Genomic DNA, 13,751 nt, shown 5'->3' on the forward strand with positions numbered 1-13,751 from the left:
CATTCGTAACGAAAAATGGAAATCCATAATTGTAAAGAAAAAAATTAAAATCAATCCTGTTTCGCGATATAGCCATTCTTGCGCAATTTGACGGTTACACACACTTACTTAGTTCCAAGTACTGGCAGTTAAATATATAGCTGTCGTTACTATCATCTTAAGGGGAAGACTGCATGTGAGCGAGCTATTAAACGAAATATGTGCATCCGCAGCTATTAGCGTACAACAGTAGATACTTATTACTACTTAATTACAGCCTTCTAAAGACTATTAAGTTTAAAACATTATCTCTATATAGAAAATGTGTTTTAACTGAAGCCGCTCAAATTAAGATGACTCTTATGTATATTACACAACATCCTTAACTTACTACTTACTCAAACGCAAAAATTGTTTCTGAAAATGGGTATAAAAATTCTGTCACCCTGCTCGAATACGATGGTCCTACCTTTAAAACTGCATCGATTGCTAATTTTAAAAGAAAAAAAAAAATCGGTTGTCTGTAAAGTCGGTTTACTAACGATAGTTGAACGTGACAACGTCATAAGAAAATACTGATGACACGGTTGCATTTTTCAAAAGAAAATAATTAATTAATTAATTAATTTTAAACTAATAATTTACTTAACACTATCAACATTTATCAATAGTATGACATAACCTATAAACTCAGTTTCTCAACTTTTGTGTCAATCTAACAATTAATCAATCAATCATAGTTTACGATAATGAAATATCAGTGTACAATTATTTACCTTTATTGTTGTAGTTGTTGTAAATGATAAATGACGAATCTAAGCACTCCATATTTTCACTACAGACACAGCTGACGATACTTTAACCACACGTGTGAACTTGTATTGTGACGCTTTCTTGTTTTTCCAACGCCAAGAACGTTCGAGAAAGACAAAGACAGAGACACAAGCATGCGCCGATTCAATGCGCCTAATTCTCTAGTGCTGCGCGCGCGGCAGACCGATCATAGTTGAGTGGGAGAGAGACGCAAGGCATTCGGCGGGCCTCTCTCTCGTTCGGTGACTCATCGTAACGTTACCAGGCGTTACACTTTTTCATAAGTGACTCCCAGCCGCAACCTAATTTAAGACGTTGTCACGTCAAAAATGTTAAGTTGCTAAGCGTTTCCAAGCCAGTTAATTACTAAAATACCTTGCAATTATGATACACCGCATGCCAGTGCCTTAAGAGCCCATCACTACAAATCACTATCGCCCGACTAGCTGGCAACCGCAGTTCCCGTAGCGGTGAATAGCATAAGGTGAACGACATCGGAAAAAACCAGGGAAACAGGAGCATGTGAATACTGCGCCGTGGAAAAGAATTTGCGGGGAATTTCAAAAAGAATGTTGCTCGGTTGCTTCCGTCTTGATCGATTGATCGGTTGGTGTGGTTATGCTATTTATGTGTTTTTATATATTTATTTGTTATTTTTTAACTTAAATTCCTTAACTTTTATCTGATCTTTACTGATAGCAGAGGAACAAATAATAAAACTGTTTTATTTTAATATTCGATTAGATTTTATATTATAGACAAAAATATAGATTGTAAATTTTGTATGGCAAGAAAGGAAGGTGATAAATGTTATGAACTGCTTTCCTCTTACTAACAAAATCTTTAATGCTAGTTTCATTTTGTAACATAAATGTTAATTTGCGGTTGAACATTATGTCCTAATACATCAATTGCGTAATTAATTTGATAGAATGATGATGTGCCTAATATATTTCTCTTTGATTAGTAGCACGAAAAAAAAAGAGATATGAACAAGAGTTTGTCCTTCGTAATTTGTAATAATATATTTTGAAAATTTACATAATATTTAATTTTACTTTCGTTAATATATGTATCATAGGCATCTTGTAAAAATTCTTTCCGCTTGAGGCTATACGCAGAGCGCATGTTAAGTTTGGGCAACAAAAAATCTTGGTATTTATTTGAATTTCGAAAAATAAGCGGATGTTAAAGAAAAAATAATCATTTGGCGTACAAAAAATTGCATATTGTGTAAAATTATGAAATAGATATTTTCTCCTCTTAGACTTTAAAATTTATGATCAGCCTGTAAATTAACATATTATACAAACACGTTATATGTACCTTTAATAGTAATGGAAGCAGGCATTTGTAATACAATTAAGATTACTATTAAAGGTGATATAACTCTTGTTCCACACTCCATACTCTATGTTTTCTGGACTCATTTTCATTTTAAATTTGTAGTAATGATTTAAGGCCCATAAACTAATAATAACAAGGAATATATTAAGTCCGGTATACTTAAATGGCATTTATTGAAAATGAGCTCCCGCAGAACCATTTTCGAACGTCAAAAAGGTATTACCTCTTTGCGCAGTATTTCGTTATTAAGGAGTGTAAAAAACTCCGTATCAATATCATTCATACTAACAATATGCATTACATAAATTACACCCAACATACAGATGGACAAAATCAGGAAAGTCTTGCACCACCAGATGTCATTACTCTCGGTAGAAATCGAAATCGAAATGATACTTGATGGTAGATCGCCGTCGCCGTTATAAACGTTATAACGTTTATGTCGTGCGTAAGTAAATGTTTATTATTATTGTACCGTTTGCAACTGGTAGAACGCAAATGATGTATGACAATTTAATTGCCTTTCTAAAAAAATATGATAAATAAGGCGAAGGAGCTGTGAACAACGTTTGACGCGTTCCGTCTAATATTGATTTAAATCATGTTCTCCTAACATTCTGATATTTCTGACAAGAAAATATATATTTTTATTTATTTGAAACAAACTACCGTGCAGTCTCCCTAATATTAAGTGATGACTGTCATCCATAGACTAGTTACGGACTCCTAACACGACACGGCAGGGAGGACCCTGAGCATCATCACGGATGAAGACAAGTTTGAACGCCCATTAATATGCCTGCCTACAATTTGCAAACTATGGATTCGAAAAGGAATTTAAATTTCTTAGTATCACTATGTTATTTATTTTCTGTGAAAACTTCACATACCGCATAAACGCACACATACATTTGGTACATTCAATGTACATTGTAAAATCCTATTCATGACTAGGATCTATCGCATTTGTTTCGATGTAATTCGTTTCTTACAGACAATAATGGGCTGCAAAGACTACACGAGATTTCGTTTCGTTTTCATTTACTTGTACACAAAAAGTAATCGTTTTATGATAATATCTTTGCTCGATGCCAATCAAATCCGACCCCGCGAAACCTTCAACTTCAACTCGCTCATTTCGATGCGCTGGCGCAGACTTTCAACTTTCCCACTTTCGATTCATTAGACTACAGGGCTGTTGTTTTTATACAAAAGTCATTAAGAAATTGATGATTTATGACGATGGTCATTATTTTCATATAGTTTATGCAAATTGCTATATACGTACGCAGATTTATTATTACAGATATCACAAAAAGTTTTCATTCTACTATGTTTTATTGTGGTTTTAATAATTTAGAAAATGTTAAATATTTTTGCGCTAATTGAATTTAACAATTACGCGTATTACTTCTTGCGTGTGATTTTATTTTCTCCTTTTTCTTTCTAGTTCGCGGCAAACGTTTCGTTATCATAAATATGATTACCACCAGTATTTACGGTACTCTATGAATCATTTGTAATTAAGATTTACATGTAACATTTTATATTCAAAGAAAAAAGCAATTACCTAAGTTTTCATTTCGGCACCAACAATTAAATTACAGTTAATCTAGCTTCCATCTTTTTTATAAAAATAAAACAAAAGACGTCTCATAGAATTTCTGACAGAAAAACTTCACTTATGAATGACGGACACGAAATTTTATGAAGTCAAAATCAGCAGATACTTTCTTCTAAGCTTCCAGATACATACAAAATTACATAAAAAGCTCAAGTTCAACAACATCGAAACAAACGGTTCATTGAACACATTCTTCAACTTAATGATCCTTTACAAAAACCCTGCCCAGCTCATTAAGCACCAAGTTATTAATGATAAGCTAGATCAATACATAATTCATCATCCAGCCCTTGAGAATGCGATACAGTTATGACCTGGATCTAGGCATGTAATAAAGTGCAGGTAATCGTTTCAGATTGCACAGTAAGGTTTGGCATTATAATTTCCCGATAGAACCTTTGCTATTGAGCTGTGAAGTTTCGATGTAGCTTATTGTAGATAAGCGGAGTCGGTTTCCTCGCCACAGGCGAAGGAATTCTCATTGTATTCAATGATAACAGTTACGGTAATGCAACGGATGTGAAGGTTAAGTTACCAGCAATCTTGTTGGTTAACTATATGTACACATCAAACAGATTTGTGCAATACCATAAATTTACTAGATACGAAAATATATTTCTTCAAATTTAGATCATCTTAAAAATATAATAATTGTAAGTTCAACATATAGATTATGTATGAACTTACAATGATGATTATAGAAACAGATTAATTTCATATTTTTTGTTCTTAAACAATTGTCAAACAAACAAAATGATGCTAAAATTATGTGAAGTATAATGATTGACCTTGTAGTAAGTAACCCTCTTTATTATACATTACATACATAAAGCGTTATCGGCCAAATTACATTACAATTATAAGATACAATAAAAGATAAAATTTAAAGAACTAAAACATGTAATTTTAGATGGAACCGATAAACTAATATTAGATGGAGCTAATATGTCTGTTATCGTACAACCGGTGAGAAAATATTTTGTATGGATGGACACTTAGATACTACTAGTGTTTGCAATAAGCAAAGAATTTATTCCTTGCCATTGTTTTTATCTTGCAAGTCACTCCTGGTTTTCAAAGTATCCCCATTGTTCAAAGCAAGGTCCAGTGCTGTTTTGTATTAAATTTTTCGCATCCACTTTTGAATTTTATGTTTTACCATCTAAACATGTTTATGGGCATTATTTCATGAGAACAATTAATAAGTCACAATACATTTTACTTAAATGAACATTTTGACTAACTACGACATCGATAGTTCTGATTAGCGCAGTTACTTTTATGTTACTTTATTTTTCAAAAATATAGGTGAAGATCAATATTCAATATGCATAAGATAAGACAAATGACATTGCGTTAATTAAAGTTGTGATATTTGAAATCTATCGAACTATGTTACACAAATTGATTCGTTTTGAGGACACGTGTAATAACGGCAATTTAAATCCGTATAAACAATTTAAAGAGCACCTAACCATGTAATTTGTTGATGTAACGATAACAGATGATGCCGATATTGCTAGTTGAACGGAGAGCTGTGAGAAAAAGCATTGCTATGAATGGACTGGTAGGAACATCTTTATTATGATCATGGAGCCTTCTGGGCATTGTTAGTGTGATCTGTTCAATAGAACTCTTCAATCTGATAAGTTGTTTATTTCTGATGTTAGTGCCAATTGCAACGTTTATTACTATGATTGCTATTGTAGTCAACTTATTATTTTTACAAAGGCTAAAGGTGACTAGCCTACTTAAACTCGTTTTGAATATCTTATCAGTAATTTGTCTACCATTTGGCTCAAGGAATTGTGCATACGTCAATATTTAAGTTAATGATTATAAATAGCATTAAATTTAAGACTCTTAGAAATATATCTTCAATAACAGACCATCAAAGAATATCACTTACTATAAATAAAATTGAATAATGAATATTTATGACGAAAATAACTGTAACGAAATAAAAATAACGGTTTAGGTCGTGCATGTAATAAAAACATATATTTAATTCTAGTTTGCATTATATTTCAGGCTTAGAACCAGTTCACCGGCATTCTTTGTAAAAAATGAAATACTAATTATGTATGTATTAATTTAATCGCGTGCAAAACGCTCTGAACGGATAGGTCATGATTCTTTTTTGCGTTTAGATCATTAGCTTTTTAACTGAATCGGAACATGTTACCATGTTTTTATTTATAAACATCATTCTATAGTTGTGAAATGTAAAATTCTGCAATGATGATCACATCACTTTACTTTTATGCACTGCGCTATTCGATATGACACACTTTTCTCTATCTTCCCTCGATGGGTTAGGTATTATAGTGTTCATCTCCATTTGTCGAGAATAGCAGAACAACTACATGGCCATTTATTAGTGGCATCGGTCTGTCGTTGAAAAAATATGTACTTATTTTCTAGCTTAGAAAATCACTAAAGTTAATGGGAACTAGTTGAGTTTTCAAGAGATGGTTAGAAACCTACAATTCTCTGTCATCAATATCAATTGCCAGCTAGTATACTAACAAGCCTTTTCATCGCTTTTCACTGTTACGGTATGTTATCTATTCACTAACATCCAGCCATTATGCTTGAGAACTTGTGGATTATCGCCACTCGATCACACGGACTTTAATCGTACGTTCATGATCGTTCAAGCGATACAGCTTGCGACTATTTGAGTCATGCACCACGTCGCTATGAATATTGCTAGGAATGGGAAAATACTGGGTTATTTGGAAGATCTAACATGTAACTTAAGTAAGATCTAAGGTCTTGCTTATCTTGCTTAAGAAAGATCGAAGGTATTACTTCGATAAGGATTTGAAAGTAGATTAGTTAATAGCAGCTTTGTAGCTCTATATGAAAAAGATGACATTGCATTTTAATTTAAAATTGAGATGTTCCAAAGGCTTTTTATAATTCAAGGGTAGCAACACACCTGTCATAAGATTCAAATCTTATTTCTTTTTTATTGGGATTTTTCAACAGGTTGCTATGAGTTCACATTAGATAGACATTTTATAAGCACATCAGTTATCGCATGCCACATCGCGCAGTACCCTTCCATTACTTCGCAATGTAATTTTTTGTCTGCCTTCTTTATCTTGAGTAGTTGGATCTACTACAATATATTGCATGGGCGCTAATAAATCGCGTATTACTTCATTTTTATCATCATCGTTTTTAATTGCAGTAGCTTAGACGGGTTCATGTACATATATCATTTCTTTCCTTTCGTATCGCCGCTGCTTGAAATCTATTATTAAATTTATAACTATTGCGTTCCGCTCATATATTTTTTATGTAACTTTCAAGTTATTGCGCTTAACTCCTTCTAATTAAGTTATTTATTTGAGGCATGGTGGTTCTAAGTTGAAGTTCGTCAATCGTCTTCGTAAACTCAAACTTTATATCGATATTTTTCTAATGTAACTGATAGAATAACTAATCAACGGATTCGACTACGAATTCTTCTGTAGTGTCGTTTAATGCTATTAGTTGGTAAATCGATATAAGATTTTAATAAACAAACTACAATAATCCCGGTAAAGGGAGTCTTATTGTCATAGAATTAATATTTAGTAATAACCATAAAACAATGTAACTGTGTACGTGGGTATGTAAACGTTAGGCACTTTCGAATATACACACACAAACTTAGAGCAACATGAAGATAGCACACCAGCTACCATATTAATTTCAAATTGATTACATATACAAATCATTTTACAACAAAACACATGTCATGTCAATCTTTGCACAACCGGTCGTCTTTATTCAATACGCACAATGCAAAATACCTAATAATTTGTGGATGACAAAATACGTCATGAAGCCATCATTTTGCACTCAACCATTGTGAAATCAAGATGTCAGTTGATGGGAAAATTTGCCGTCGAAGTATCTTGCGAAAGATTCACCGCGGTTAGACCCCGTAAAACGAATACTCGGCGGAAAGAATCAATAAGGAAATTTAGGCTTCGATGGGCATTATTTACTTCGCTTGAATAACATCGTTAAGTAAAATTGTTTTTTTCTCTTTTTTATCTTCAAATTTAATGAATTATTCATAACGAGATTACGCTTTAAGTTTTTGTTTTATTTTTATTAAACATTTTAGGATTCCGTAAGAATCTAATAAAAAATGGTCTTATTAAAACTCTGATGTCTGCCCATCTGTCACAGGTCTATTACACTCTATTTTTTGAACTCTTATAAAAATACAATATTTTTTTGTAGAATGTATCCGATATCCGCTAGCAACAATAAAAAATATTTAAATTAACAACGGTTTATCCACTGGCCCTCAATAAGTATTCTCTCAAGGCACATTTACATTATTACATGTACTTCTATAATTGTTATGATAACAAATACCTATTATAATACAATTATTTAAAAATATACACTATTGAATATTTAATACAGGTACAGAACCTTCCATATATAAGTTCGACCTAAACTTAGCCTATTATTATGATGAAGCGTGCATTGCCCTGCAATTTATATAGATCGTATCTAATCAACAGTAAAGATAAGCATCTCGAAGGAGGAGTCCGGAAGCACAGTTCAACACTTACTCTGTTGAGAACAGCAGTGTTAAACGCGGGTGTTAATTGCTCATTGGTCTCACATTTACAGCATATAAAAGATCTAGATAGGTAAAGATCAATGATAGCCTAGTGGTTATGAAACATGGCCTCCCGATCGAGGGTCCAAAGTTCAGATGCCAGGCACACACCTCTGATTTTTCAAAGTTATGTGAGTATTATAATATAAATTATTTAACACTTGATTAAACGATGAAGGAATACTTTGTGAGGAAACCTGCATAAGTGAGAAATCTTAAAAACAAAAAAAAGTTTTCAAACATATGTGAAGTCTACAAATTCGCACTTGGCCAGCCCAGTGGACTATGACTTAATCCTTCTTAATCTGAAAGAGGAGACCCGTGCCCAACAGTGGGACAATAATGGATTGATGAATAGGTAAAATGTTAAATTTCTTCAACCTCTATCTTAAAGTCACATACATATCAGAATCTAAACAGTATCATTGTAATTAAGTAACTAAACAATAGACTAACATAATAAACTATTTGGTACAACTTTGCTATTAAGATAATTTTCTCACATACCAATAGCTAGTAAGTATGCTGACAATTTTTTCTCGTCAATCTGACAAGAGAATAGCATATGAATGTGGTCTGAAACAATTGTTATTGCAATACCGGCCTCAGGACAGTGTGGTATTGGATGGGAATTCAAGCGATTGTTTTCTAGCGTTCTTGTTAGTGATGCAATGTCTATAAGTATTGTTGGATCGTTTATGTCGGATCCATTTATGTTGTGTGGCACACTTTGATCAGTAAGGAATATGTAAGACAATTCCAATTCCATAAATCAGTCATTTTCACACAATTTTTCAGTCATGTCATCACAGCTTCAAGATCCATGTAAATGTTTATAACGCCCTCTATTGGTAGAGCGCTGGCATCGTATTGTAACAAATGTTTATGCTAGTGTCATTGGTACTGTGTACTTGTTGATTTCCTCTTGAAATATACGCCTATGCTGGTAAATGCCGACGTCACACATAATTGAGAAAATTGTGAATATTTTATAGGCGTTTTCTATCCATGATAATTTTTAATATGCAAGCGCATGTATGTAGGAGTTTATCTTTAGATAGAAAACCAAACTTCCAAAATAGGAGCTTGAAATTCACATCATTGAGCGATTATTAAATATGAGCTCAGATTACTTGCACATCTTTAAATAGGAGATTTATTTTATTTAAATAAATATTACTTTCTATATCCATAACTATACTAGTCTTTCGAAATGTAGATTCCATGATGTAATCTGCAACATCTCCATTTTTACCTTGTACGGTACTCGCAGTACCAGAATGCAACCTCTTATTTTTAAACCTTTTATTTATTCATTTACTAGATGACCCGGTGAACTTCGTACCACCTAATTATGAGTGACTATCTGTACCTCGTGGTTTCACTCGTGTAATTTATGTATTATGTCCATAAACTACTGGTAAATATTAGGAAATGGCCACAGGAGAACAGGAAAATAAAAAATACAATTAAATAAAATTCACTCTACCTCTCTGCACTCTGTTATATTTTTACCGACTTCAAAAAGGAGGTGGTTATCAATTCGGCCGGTATCTTTTTTTTATGTATGTACACGAATTACTCCGCCGTTAGTGAACCGATTTTAATAATTATTTTTTTATTGTGTTATATTTTTTATTGTAGGTTCTAATGAAATTACAAAGTCAGTTCATCATTGACTATTTAAGGGTCTGATAATGTGGCTCGGAGACAAAATATGTAACTCCTCAACCGATGGGGATATTTGAGTTGTGTTTGAAGATATTTGGTGTAAGTTCTAACGAAATTGCAAAGTCAGTTCGTCATTGACTATTTAAGGGTCTGATAATGTGGCTCGGAGACAAAATATGTAACTCCTCAACCGATGGGAATAATTGAGTCGTGTTTGAAGATATTTGGTGTAGGAGGTTCTAATGAAATTGCAAATCATTGACTATTTAGTTAGGTTAGGTTGGAACACATAAGACAATATAAAACTAAGCGGGCAGGGCGCGGTAGCGCCCTGCGAGCGGGCGGTTCCAATCAATGTAAATTCAGACCGTACCTTAATTCATGATCACGTTTATACAATTTTATATTGTATTAATATAAATGTTATTATGTCATCACTAAAAAGGGTAAAAAAAATTTTAACAAAAAATACAACCGACTTCTATGTCACTACATAGTAAAAAATAATTCAAATAAATGTTGGTTTAGTACATATTTCTGAAGTCGGCGCTCAATATATTTCGTTCGAATTATTTTTTACTTTGTAGTGACATAGAAGTCGGTTGTATTTTTTGTTATTTTTTTTACAAACACGCGAAAAGAAGTACCTATAACTTCAATAACGGTTTTTTTTAAAGAAATTTTATTTACTTATAGTACTCTAATCGGGTTGTTGAATAGCTAAAAATGCTGAAACAGGTGTGTAAATAGAAAGGCGATTTATAACAGTCTTAAGGGTTGATCTAAAAAAACAAACAGTGACTCAGATGCTTCATTATGTCTTATGATAATTTTCTTAGTGCTCCAAATTAACGGATATTAAATTAAAGTTCCATACCCGATTAAACGACCCTAAAGGTTGATTTTCCAAAAACGGTGAAAAATGTGTTCTATTATTTTGAATCAAAAAGCTAAATTCCAATTTTCATAGACTTTGCTTCAAAATCTGCCGATTTCTAAACGAAGTGTCTTCTAAAGCCAAATGCAAATTTTTACAGTTTTTGCTTCCAAATTAACGGATTTTAATATAAAATTCCAACCCCTACTTAACCAACTTAAGGGTTGATTTTGCAAATATCGTAAAATAGATATTTAATTACTTTCTATCGTAATCCTATCAAATACCAATTTTCATATAGATTTGCATCAAAACTGGGGGACTTTAATACAAACTTTCAACTCTTATTTATTCACGGAAACGCGGTCGAACAGGATAAAAAGTATCCTATGTCCGTCTCCTGGTTCTAAGCTACCTCTCCACCAATTTTCAGTCAAATTGGTTCAGCCGTTGTTGAGTTATAAAATGCTTCACGAAAACGCGGTCGAACGGGATAAAAAGTATCCTATGTCCTTTTCCTGCTTCTAAGCTACCTCTCGATTAATTTTCAGTCAAATTGGTTCAGCCGTTCTTGAGTTATAAAATGACTTCAAGGAAACGCGGTCGAACGGGATAAAAAGTATCCTATGTCCGTTTCCTGGTTCTAATCTACCTCTTTACCAATTTTCAGCTAAATCGGTTCAACCGTTCTTGAGTTATAAAATGACTTCAAGGAAACGCGGTCGAACGGGATAAAAAGTATCCTATGTCCGTCTCCTGGTTCTAAGCTACCTCTCCACCAATTTTCAGCCAAATCGGTTCAGCCGTTCTTGAGTTATAAGTGGAGTAACTAACACGACTTTCTTTTATATATATAGATTTATTTGATAACAGTCACTAGTTTACTGTTCACTTTTACATACATTTGTTACATTATTGAATAATATGCAGTATATGAATAATATGGCAGTACAATTATAAGTGGCGACATCTTGCCAAACAACGAAATTAAAAAATGGAAAATATGATAATTAATGAACAATTGCGTGTCATAATATATTAAAACGTTCTTTGCTGATATGTCATCATTTATTCCAGGTTGTAACTTCTATCCCGTCGGAGACTACCTCAAGTTCGTCAGGATACCAGAAGATCTGAATGTGGGAGATGAGGTTCTGCAAGTCGAAGTACACCCCAGGTACGTATATTTTCCCTTGACGTGTACTTTATCCCCAATAATAGTAATAATCCATGTTATTAATAAGTTATTCGGTCACGTGCACGGAAACACATAGTATGAGTATACATAAAATGAGTTGATGCAAAAGCAGCGAAGGAAATATGTAATTAAATAATATTAATTTTATAAAAAAAAATCGCCAAGTACGTGTCGAACTCGCACATGGAGGCTTCCGTACCACCAAATGTTCATTATTTTTATTCATTTTATTATTTTCAACAATATTTAGTTATATGAAACAACAATAGATGGCGTTGGGGTGATGATGAATGATACGTAAACACATGTATTACGAGTACAATATGTTGTATGGTACTTATTTGTTATCTTCTTATTTATTATTCTTATATTATACCAGTTAGTAGTAAACGGACTGTAAAAATTTCAACCGTCTTCCTAGTACGGTTTAACAATTACATCGGAAAAAGGTGAAATATACCGGTTTGTTGTATGGAGACCCCCCTTTATTATTCAATTTTATTTTATTTTTAGTATTTGTCGTTATAGCGGCTACCATTATGTATCCTCTGTAAAAATTTCATGTGTCTCTACTATTCTCTTACGGTTCCGGAGATATAGCTCTGTGACAGACGGACAGACAGCGAAGTCTTAGTAATAGGGTTCCGTATTTACCCTTTGGATACGGAACCCTAATTATAAGGCACTAAGCACTCCATCTATGAATGAATGTTTTAATCATTCGCGTAATATTTTTATCTCTTATATTTTGCACCCAATTTGCACTGTGAATATTATACTAATGTAAATGTAATTTCAAATACAGTAGTAGTACTGCTTATCACATATGCAATAAAACTCCCACGGATTTTTATGGTTAGCTACACGAGTATAATCTCTGTTCCATATGGTATTAGTTATAGGAGTACAAGGGCCGACGTGACCATGTTAAGACTTGGTTTAATTAAGAAATTATATGAAGATTATTTTTTGTACAAATTTAATCGCAGTGAAAAATTGCGAAAAAAGTTAAAAATAAATTAAGAAACGGTGTCTAACAGGGGTAAATTCAGAATGAAATTCGAAAGTTTGCTTCTAACCTTAACCACGCATCTCTGTAACCAAGATGATATCTCCGATCTAAGACAAGATATACGAGTATTGCCTTACACACGACGCATCTCTGTCACGAAATAACAATAAATTACAACACTGGCCTACATCGTAAGCTCATGTTTACACACGTAAAGAAAATGGTTTTACCTGTAGAAGTTTTACCGGTTGAAGATTTTCATTATTTTTCGAAATCATGTTCACTTTACTGCTTACCTTAATAAAATGTATTTTAGATAAAAATATATTATCTTATTTCATTTCTTGACAATTCCCTTTCTGTGAAAATCCCATCCAAATCAGTTAAAATGTTTCTAAGATTAGCTTGTATACTTTTAAAGAAAATGCCGATGATAGTTTGAAACTACGATTCATCATGGTGCCATCATCATCAACCTTCAGTTGTACTTACGTTAAAATTACTTAACTAACGCACAGTGAAAGAGAAAATGGCAAGAAAACTTACATGTCTAAGATTTCAAAATGTTCTCAGAAGTGTAAGAAGTCTTCTAAC

General features: G+C 32.9%; 1 protein-coding gene across 4 annotated transcripts in view; it reads left to right on the forward strand.

The window, feature by feature from the left end:
- Cad89D (cadherin 89D) overlaps positions 1-13,751 on the forward strand; it is a 77,798-nt gene that overhangs the window by 15,927 nt on the left and 48,120 nt on the right. For all 4 annotated transcript variants that reach the window (XM_073093761.1, XM_073093762.1, XM_073093763.1 and 1 more), the window contains exon 3: positions 12,025-12,124. In XM_073093761.1, coding sequence (XP_072949862.1) covers positions 12,025-12,124 — 100 coding nt within the window. The remainder of the gene's footprint in view (positions 1-12,024; positions 12,125-13,751) is intronic.

This window comes from Epargyreus clarus, unplaced genomic scaffold (genome assembly GCF_041222505.1).
Source record: "Epargyreus clarus isolate Ecla_fem2 unplaced genomic scaffold, WU_Ecla_fem_2.2 ptg000005l, whole genome shotgun sequence".
NCBI lineage: Eukaryota > Metazoa > Arthropoda > Insecta > Lepidoptera > Hesperiidae > Epargyreus > Epargyreus clarus.